The sequence below is a fragment of the Pygoscelis adeliae genome, unplaced genomic scaffold (assembly GCF_000699105.1).
Source record: "Pygoscelis adeliae isolate BGI_AS28 unplaced genomic scaffold, ASM69910v1 Scaffold167, whole genome shotgun sequence".
Taxonomy (NCBI): domain Eukaryota; kingdom Metazoa; phylum Chordata; class Aves; order Sphenisciformes; family Spheniscidae; genus Pygoscelis; species Pygoscelis adeliae.
Genome location: NW_008825428.1, coordinates 1,993,305 through 2,002,234, shown reverse-complemented (window position 1 = coordinate 2,002,234; position 8,930 = coordinate 1,993,305). Strand labels below are relative to the sequence as shown.

At 40.4% G+C, this 8,930-nt stretch overlaps 1 protein-coding gene across 1 annotated transcript in view; it reads left to right on the top strand.

Moving 5' to 3' along the window:
- TRAPPC11 (trafficking protein particle complex 11) overlaps positions 1-4,747 on the top strand; it is a 26,031-nt gene extending 21,284 nt beyond the window's left edge. Inside the window, exons 26-29 of the mRNA XM_009330723.1 lie at positions 654-745; positions 1,648-1,781; positions 2,146-2,313; positions 3,749-4,747. Coding sequence (XP_009328998.1) covers positions 654-745; positions 1,648-1,781; positions 2,146-2,313; positions 3,749-3,793 — 439 coding nt within the window. The 3' untranslated portion in view covers positions 3,794-4,747. The remainder of the gene's footprint in view (positions 1-653; positions 746-1,647; positions 1,782-2,145; positions 2,314-3,748) is intronic.
- The last annotated feature ends 4,183 nt before the right edge of the window (positions 4,748-8,930 follow it).

Below are 8,930 nucleotides of genomic sequence, written 5' to 3'. Positions count from 1 at the left end.
GGGGCGGCATGGTGGTGTGGCTTTTTTGGTTTCAGCTCTTCCTGTAGCAAGCACTGTCTAGACTTTGGACCTTACTAATTACTGCTTAGCTTGTTAGACTTTTGAATAAATACGAATTTCACTTAAGAGGTAAATATTATGTGGTTATGGCTTTAACATTCCATGAAGCTTGCTTCTTTGTAAGATCTTAGGTCAATTAAAAAGCTGTTTTGTTACCTTCCACTCCCTGTTTTCTCCAGTCATGAAATACTTCACTTGAGAAGCCAAGTCAAAGGAATAGTTTTGCAATAGTGGGGAAAAAAAAATTTTAAATGGGAAAACTAACTGTTTTCCCACCCTAGGTTGTGGGTTTATCTATTCACTCAGTTTTCCAAGACAAATGTTGAGGTATATCTTCCTTCTAGTTTGCTTTTATTTAGTTTTAGAGCTGTTTAGTGTTCTTACTTGCCTTTTGCGATTGTATCTCCATGCTATGGCACATTTTTTGCTCGCTTCAAACAATCCAATATAAGGATTTGGGTTTTTTCTTTCCGCCACTGAAATTACTATATGTGACTAAACTAAAATTATAAGTGATGTTCTTTTGGTGTACTTACTTGATACTTTATGTTGTATAACTTTCAACATGCTCTGTGTTTGACTTTTTCCTGCAGAAGTTCACCTGTGGAAAGTGTACCTGTTGTTAGTACAGTCGTCACTCTACCGCATGTGATTGTAGAGAGTATTCCCCTCCATGTTAATGCAGGTAATATTAATTCGGTGACATATATGTCCCAATTAGAATTTTTAGGACTGCCAAAGTTTTGCAGCATCCAGAGCTTGCATTTACTGTAGCAAAAGACAGAAAACTGGTGCTGGATATTACGGAGCTAGTGAAAGAAACTATATCATGGCTTAGACTGCCTCAAGCCTTGCCCCTCCTTCCCCTCTTCAATTCAAGGGAAGAGCTGGAAGGTAGTTACATGAATGCCGTTCTCTTCAAAGCTGTCAATGGATCGACCTGTGTTACGTGGCAGCACAGAGGCCAGAGTTACCTCTGCTGATGCTACCTTCCCAGTAGGTTTCTCTAGATGCCTATGGCAAGCATTGTTCATCCGCCCACGCCCTGGCTGCATCCCAGGAAAGAAACAGCCTGGAGAATTGGAGCTGCTTGCGGGCAGGTGAACTGTTTCTCTTCTAGCACTTCACCTGCACGAGAGCAGAGGGGAGGAGTGGAGAGCTCACTGAACACGCAGAATTCCTATGCTTTCCTCAGTTTGGTTTCATTTGTACTGAGATTCTTCCGCCATCCTTTCCTGTTATACTTTGAAGGAGCTTCCTGATGGTATCTGATAAGGTTTTGGTAAGCTGAAAATACCTAGCAGCAACCAAAGTGACTTCCTAGTTAGTATTCCTGAACAGTGTTAGCAGCTGGGGGGTTTGTAACTAGATGTTGAAGAAGTGTTACTGAAAAGCTGTAATGAAGTTGTGTTCTGTTCTTTCATCTTTTTTTCTGAAAAATCTTGTCAGAAATGCTTTAGAGACCTAGTTATTGTATCTTTTTTCTTCAAAGCTTTCACTGCTCTTTGAGATAGACTAGACTTATTTTTTATGTAGGGAACTTTAAAACGTATTTTGTATTTGAGATTACTTATTTTCTTTCCAAAGATCTGCCATCATTTGGTCGAGTCCGAGAATCCCTACCTGTCAGATATCACCTGCAAAATAAGACCAACTTAGTCCAGGATGTGGAGGTGTCAGTGGAACCCAGTGATGCCTTCATGTTCTCTGGCCTTAAACAGGTACAAAATTGTCACATCTACTGATCCTGCTGGCTTATCTGGTAGTGAAGAATGCATTGATTAGACTTACATTGATGTGCGGAGAGGACAAACTCATTGTTTTTTAGATGTTTAAAGCATGGTAAATTCTGTCTGGAAGAACACATGGATGCAGACTCCATTTAAAGAAGGGCTAAATGGAAGCCTGACTAGGAGCCGTTTGTCTTGTTGTTTATGGGTAATGTGGTGCTTCAGTATAGAAGTAAGAACAGTTGCATTCTTTCCAACTTCAGACAGTAAACAGTGTATAAATAGAAAGTAAACAGAGGACTGCTTTTGGTCACAGGACTTATCTATGTTTGTGGCTTTTCTTTTCTTTTTTAAGATCCGATTAAGAATCCTTCCTGGCACACAGCAGGAAATGTTATATAACTTCTATCCTCTGATGGCTGGGTATCAGCAGTTACCATCTCTTCACGTTAACTTGCTGCGATTTCCAAACTTCACTAATCAGTTGCTCAGACGATTCATACCAACACACATTTTTGTAAAGGTAAGACAGTGAGAAGTGCCTTGTGTTTAAAGCCTCCCTGTGGGCCTGCCCAGTTTTTGGTGACTACCACCCCAGCTCTGTTCAAAGCTGAGTGTTTCTAAGCAGACTAAAATGGTCAGCTTGTAACAGAGTTATTTGCTTTGAAAAGTCTTGGGTTGTGCATTGGTGTCATCAGCCAAAATCCTTAGGAAACCTGTTTAAGTGCAACAGGTACTTGGTTACAATTAGATGAACTAGCTGAATGTGCTTAGCCTGTCCCTGTTATTCCATGTCTTACTCTGTAAAATGAGTTTTAAAGTTGTCTGTATTTGAGTACAATGGAGTGAGCTAAATATAATGGAATACTTTAATACCATAATTCTGTAGCACTCCTGAAAAAAAGAAGTGTATGAGCAACCCATATGACTAGGTTCAGAAACACTGTGGCATCCCACACCTCCCTAAATAACTTCTAAAAACACATCCTCTCAGTGCATCGCTCAGTCTAGATTTTTTCCTTAAGTGGTACGACTGAAGACAATTCAATCATGTCATGAAAAATAGATCACAGGTTTCCTTTGACTTTTTAAGAACCATTTAAATCCAGTTGCCCAAACCAATGCTTTCTCGTTCCACTGCTGCTGTCTCCAGAATATTGTATTCACTTTAGTCAGACTCTTAGCAAGCAAAGAGCCTGAAGAGTTTGTTTATATGACTTGAGATGGACTTGTTCAGACATCTGTAATCCTGTTTCCAGGAAACAGGCCTGGCGTTCTTTCAATTTTGTTTTAGCCAAAAGAGATAGGCAGAACTTACTTTTTACATATGCTGTCAATCAGTGGCTCTTCTAGATTGGTTGTGAAGATGTCCTTCTAAGTCAGTACAAAAGGCTTGTTTTCCTCAAAAGCGTGGTGTTCTCAGTGCTCCTGTGGAATCTCTCAGGCTTCAGAATTCTTTGCTTTTGCTTTGGAGTTGTCAGGACCTCAAAAAAGCCTTATTGTAAGGATGCCTTTTCTTCCTTAAAACTTCTTTGCTCTCTCCCATCTCTAGTGATTCTGCTTAAAATTCCTCCAAGAAACTGTCAGTCTCATTCCTGTTTTATGCATTGATAACTATCAGCTTTTTATACTGCAGTAATACTCAGAACTCTGATCAGCCAGGCCTTGCGCTGAGCTGTCCAAATGTGTACAGAGATGCTCTTGGCATTTAACAGGGCAGTTAAGGAGCTGAGGCCTCTACCAAGTACTCAGGGGCCAAACTGAAATTTCAGTTGGATATCCTCCATGTTTGTGCTACTACTGGAAACCATTAAAAGTAAGGATAGGCTTAATGCCACACTTGTGTACTGGAGCTGCATTGATCAACACAATGTACTGCAGAGTGAGTTTCATAACAGCCTTAGTATTTTGCCTCTTGGGTTTTTTTTTTTTAATTCTCTGTCTTTATTTTCTTAAAGCCTCAGGGTCGACAAGCAGATGATAACTCGATTGCAGCTGCGTAACTTCGAGACCTGTACCTCTGCACTTAAAGAAAATGGGATGTTGCACAGAATATGTAAAACTCACTTTGGAGACACGGCTTTGATCAAACCATAAGAATTAAATTTTATTTTTAAATTGCAACTCTTAGCAGAACTAATGTTTAAAAAAAAAAAACCACAAACAAAAAACAACTAGTGTTTCATAGACTTTCTTTAAGGAATAAACGTGGGGAAAACTTGACGCTTTATTTAACAGGAACATTCTTTTGAAGTTAACTTTGAATGTCAAACTCTTAAAAGTATTATTAAGGCATATTAAATGTCTTGAATATTTAAGTGAAGAAATGCTAATTCATTTGACCAAAACCGAAAGATGTTTTCGTAATTAACAGTAAGTTGAAGTGCAAAGCCTGTACTTACTGAGATTTACAACATTGAAAACTACCATCCTTTACAGAAGTTTGTTCTGTGCCACTTGTGTTGAGGGCAGAACTGGGTGTGCAGTAGCACAGTAAATCACAAATGGTTACATTGTACTGTTGGAATTGAGCGGCTTACTAGTTCTTTAAAACTGTAAGTCTAAAAGGCACTATTTCTCCTGGGTAAGCCATACATCCGAATTTGAATTCACCAACAGCTAGTCTAGTGAATGGAGAGATTAATTCATAACAGTTGGACTATCCACCCTGAAGCTGATATGATTTTTGGATTATTTTTACACACACAGCTTGCAGATTAAAGGTATGCCTTGTTAGTCTCCTGCTGTGTGAATTTAAAAAATGGACATCCTACTGTTGTACAGCTCCGGATGAACTGGTGTTTAAAATACAGTAAATCATGTATATAAAAAAAATGCATTGTGAAAACTTCAGTTGTTTAACTTTCTAAATAATTACATTTTGATTGCTTGGGAAATACCTTATTTATTGTCAAAGTGAAGCTCTAATAAACAGCTTGTAACAGAGTACTTCTGAAACTGTGTCCTTAATTGCATTGTTTTCACAGCTGTTGTTTCATAACTCTGGTCTGTCTTGTGGGCCGATACATTCATTTATGGCACTGAAGTCCAAAATAACAGCTGTACTACTTGGAGAAAAGCATTAGAGAAGCATGTAAACATTCCTTCCCGTGAAAGGACTGTAGGCTAACTGGCAGTCCTGAAAAAATATGTGTGAGTGTATACAGCTTTTCCATGCAGTGCAGGTATAGTTATATTAGAGTTTTTTCAGTGTATAGAGGAGGAAAAGACGACTGAAACCATACTGGGAAGAACAAATGAAACCTTCCTTATTCTGTGCTTAAATATCATGAACTAAGCGGCAGTCACGGAACAGGTATCTTATCTCTTTATTTAAGAGCGGAAAATGTATTTCACTTCGAGATTTTTTTTTTTTTTAAGTAGCCACTCAGCTTACAGCAACTCTGGCACCTCCGCTACTGCTTCTTAAAAGACATGTTGATGTAAGTGGTGTAAGCATGCAGTGTAGAACTGGGGTGCCTTCCCCCCCAAAAAACAGTCTAACACCAAATAGTGATTTGCATTCCTTTGAGAAAGGGGAGGGCATAAAATGCTTTCATGGTTACAATGATATTAAAGTCTTAAGTGAATTGTGTAAATAGGTTTCTACTTAAAATGGTGAGCAGTAAAAAAAGTTTGCATTTCTGTATTTCTACATTACTTTATCTCACACCATGGAAAAAAAAATACTTGCTACTTTGCCATAGTTGGAATTTCTATTTTTTTTATTTGCAAAGAGAATCTTTTCTTGTTTTGTGTGATCTTATTGTAGCTGTAAACACTACAAAGCAAAAGATTTTTGTCTTAGCTGTCTGTAAAGTGCTAGGCACACCTTTTATGCTGTGTAAATGACTGATGTGGATGAAAACATGCAGTAAGCAGGAACCACCTTGTTAAAAATGCTTGAGAAGTGATTAATGATGACTGTCTTACTGACTCATAAGACTCTAATGCTGAGGGGAATGTTTTTGTGATTCATAACCCAAATCCCTTTGGAAGTCTTGAGGAGATAAAAAGGGCATATATATTTCGGTGTAAGTGCTGGTTTCTTATCGTTTACTGTATTTTGATGAGCACCATTCAAACTTCAACGTATACTACTTAAATGTAGTCTATTTTAATTGGAACTAATTAAGCATCAAAGAAAAGAGAAGCTACTTTTAGTCTAGTTTAAAAATAGCTTTCAGGGCAAAAAGTTTGAAATCAACATGTTCAGACTGCTACTGAGCTGGAGACTGAGCCCTAGCAATATCGTTTCCTCCCCTTCTATGCTACCAAGTGCATGAGAGGAAGAACGTGTCCTGTCACCTCAGATCTCCTGGCCTACAGTGAAGTCTGGAGCAAAGAAAGGTACTCTATCCCTTCTTCATTGCTTCTGACCACTAAACTATCCCCATAAGAAGTTCAGGAAAAGTGAAAGTGAAAGAAAGATTTTAATTCCTGATCAAGTTTTAGGGTCTTGCGTGATGTCTTCTCAGACCATTGATTTATGCAGGGGTCTTGGAGGTTCTACCACCTTCCTTTTTGCATGTCCTAATGAACAAGGCTTTTCTCTTCATGCTTTCTCTGCCTTCACTTGGGACATCAGAAGTCTCTAGGTAAGAATACTTCTGCCATGACTCTCCTTCAGGTTTGAGGTTACAGTGTGTAGAGTAGGAAGAAGAAAAAATTATCTCAAAAGCACCTCATTCCTTAAACCTGCTCTGCTGCTTCCTTCTCTGAGAAACAATGAGCTCCTGCTCCTTAATGTCTCTTCAGTGAAGAAGTTAGGCTAAAGAAGAGCAACAGTGAACGTGGGTATCGTACCCTGTCCTCCTCCAGGGATGCTTTTGACAAGAGACTGATAGGGCTAAGAGCAGTAATCTCTGCTCCTATTCCAAGGACAAGGCGTTTTACCTGGTTAACTGAAATGGAGGATGGAGACCTGTGCAGGACTTGTGACTAAGTGTGTTCAGCTTTCTCAGGTTCAGGATGACTGTGCAGACTGCTCTGCGTCTCTCAGCTTTCAGGGTATCAGGTGTGCCCTGACAGACATTTGCTCGATGGGGTACCGAGGCAGCTTCTACTAGCCTAGTAGGTTTGTCCCCTTGCCTCACCACACTGCGTTGCAAAATGGTTCGTAACGCTTCTTACCTCACTAGGAACATGGTTGTTGAATAGCTGTAAAGTGCTGCTGAAAGCGAGTTGTGTAGTCAATAAAAATTAGAATCTATTAGCCATTGTGCTTAAAGAAGGTTCAGAAAATAAGTTTATATAATGTGTAAAACAATTTTAGAGAATTGGTTCTTTAGAGCTCTCCATGGGGATGGTTCTGGGTACTGTAGTCTGATAAAACTAGTTCAGGGGGAAAATAGCTTCAACTGCTTTGAGGTTTCTGCTAAAGTAAACCCTAGATTTATTTATTTTTTTTTAATGAGGGATGAACAAACCTAGCAGAAGTATTAAGTGCCACCTGGAACCTGTTTAATCCTGCTTAATTTAACGGCTATTATGCTAGGCTACACCTCTGTGCGCTCCGCAAAAAAGCATGGAGATAACTTCAGGTAATATAGATATGGGCTGGTCCTGAAATACGCAAACTGGTTAAAACTTATCCCAGCTGTTCTGCTCCGCTTCTCAGACATTGGCGATCTCTCCCCACCAGTAAGGGTGCCATCCGCGCAGAACATGGTTGACTGCCCTTCCCCTTGCTGGCGGAGGGGGCTCGGCAGGAGCGAGGTCCCTGCTTCCCAAGAAGGTTGCTCAAAGGTTCACTTCACACCCAGGCAGCACGCTTTCCTGCTTGCTCGCTTGCCTCTGCAGATAGGTACTTGCTTCAGAGATCATTGTGACCTTCTGGTTGATCTCCCTTATGTCATTGTATTTCCTGATTTTTTTTTTTTTTTTTTTTCCTCAAAAAGTTCTGCAAGTTTCCTCTAGAATGAGCCCTGATTTTCGCAACTAGTCAGGGAACTAATTCGTCTGCTGCCTTTCCTGGACCTCAGAACTCTATGGCTGAAATGCCCTTTGCACCTTGCTTGTCAGGCATGCCTTAGCTTTCTGCTTGTTCAGGGCAAAGCACTCCTTACTTTGCTTCTACGGCAGATTGCGTTGGGTCCTTCCGTGAGATTGTGCCCGTGGATTTCCACGATAAAAGCCTGCTCAGAGAGCTCCAGCAGCCTCTGGACTAGGAGGGAATACTGCTTGGCATTGCCCCGGGTGGGAATGTGCATATGCACTCTCCTGCTATGGAACCTCGGACACGGTGCAGGGCTGGGAGAAGTTTCCAGTCTTAACGCAGCTCTGAGACTCATCTTCATTTACTCCTGCAGAGACTGGCGGAGATTGCTCAGTGTCCCCTGCAGCGTGACTAGGCGTAGCGACAGCAGCTCACAGGAGAAGGGATGGTTACCTGCCAATTAACTGCGGCTTCTTCACGGTGTGTTACTCGTGTGCGTGCTCACATCGGCATTTAAAAGATGGTCGTTCGCTCTTTCTCTTCTATTTCAAAGTCCTTCTGGGAGAAAGCAATTCTAACTTGTCTAGACAATTTGCCTAAAAGAGCTCTGCTCCCTTTTTACCCAGTTTCTGAACCATCTCTTCTCTCGCACCCCAAAGGGTGTGATCCAGAGCTTGGAAAGCCTCCCACCTTGGTGTATGTGTATTTGGTCATATATCTTAAAGCCCCTCAGGTTAGAAGTAACCAACCTTCCTCGCCTTTTACTGCGGAAGGCTTCACGTTCTCTGCTTTGTTGTCTCATTGCCACTGAAACTTTACAAAATGCAAGACCATTTCACATTGCAGGGTGTTACATTAGGTAGACTTGAGCGTGATAAGATAAATGAAAAAGGATAAACTAGATTAATTTTGTTTGTCCTTTGTCTTTGCAAGCCTTACAGAAACAGTTATTGGGGGGGGGGGGGGGGGGAAGAAGGAATATATGTTTCAAATACTAATGGGAATGAATCAGATTTTAAGAAAGCAAAACTCTACGTTTCTCAGTGTTGTCGTTTTTCTTATTTCCAAAGAGATGGCAAGCATTGGATAACTAAACCCCAAAGATTTATTCAAGACAGTATAAATTCCCTCACCTGAACAGAATGTAAATATTCTATTCTAGTTTTTTCAAGAAAATTATGTCAAATTTCCTTGCCAGATCT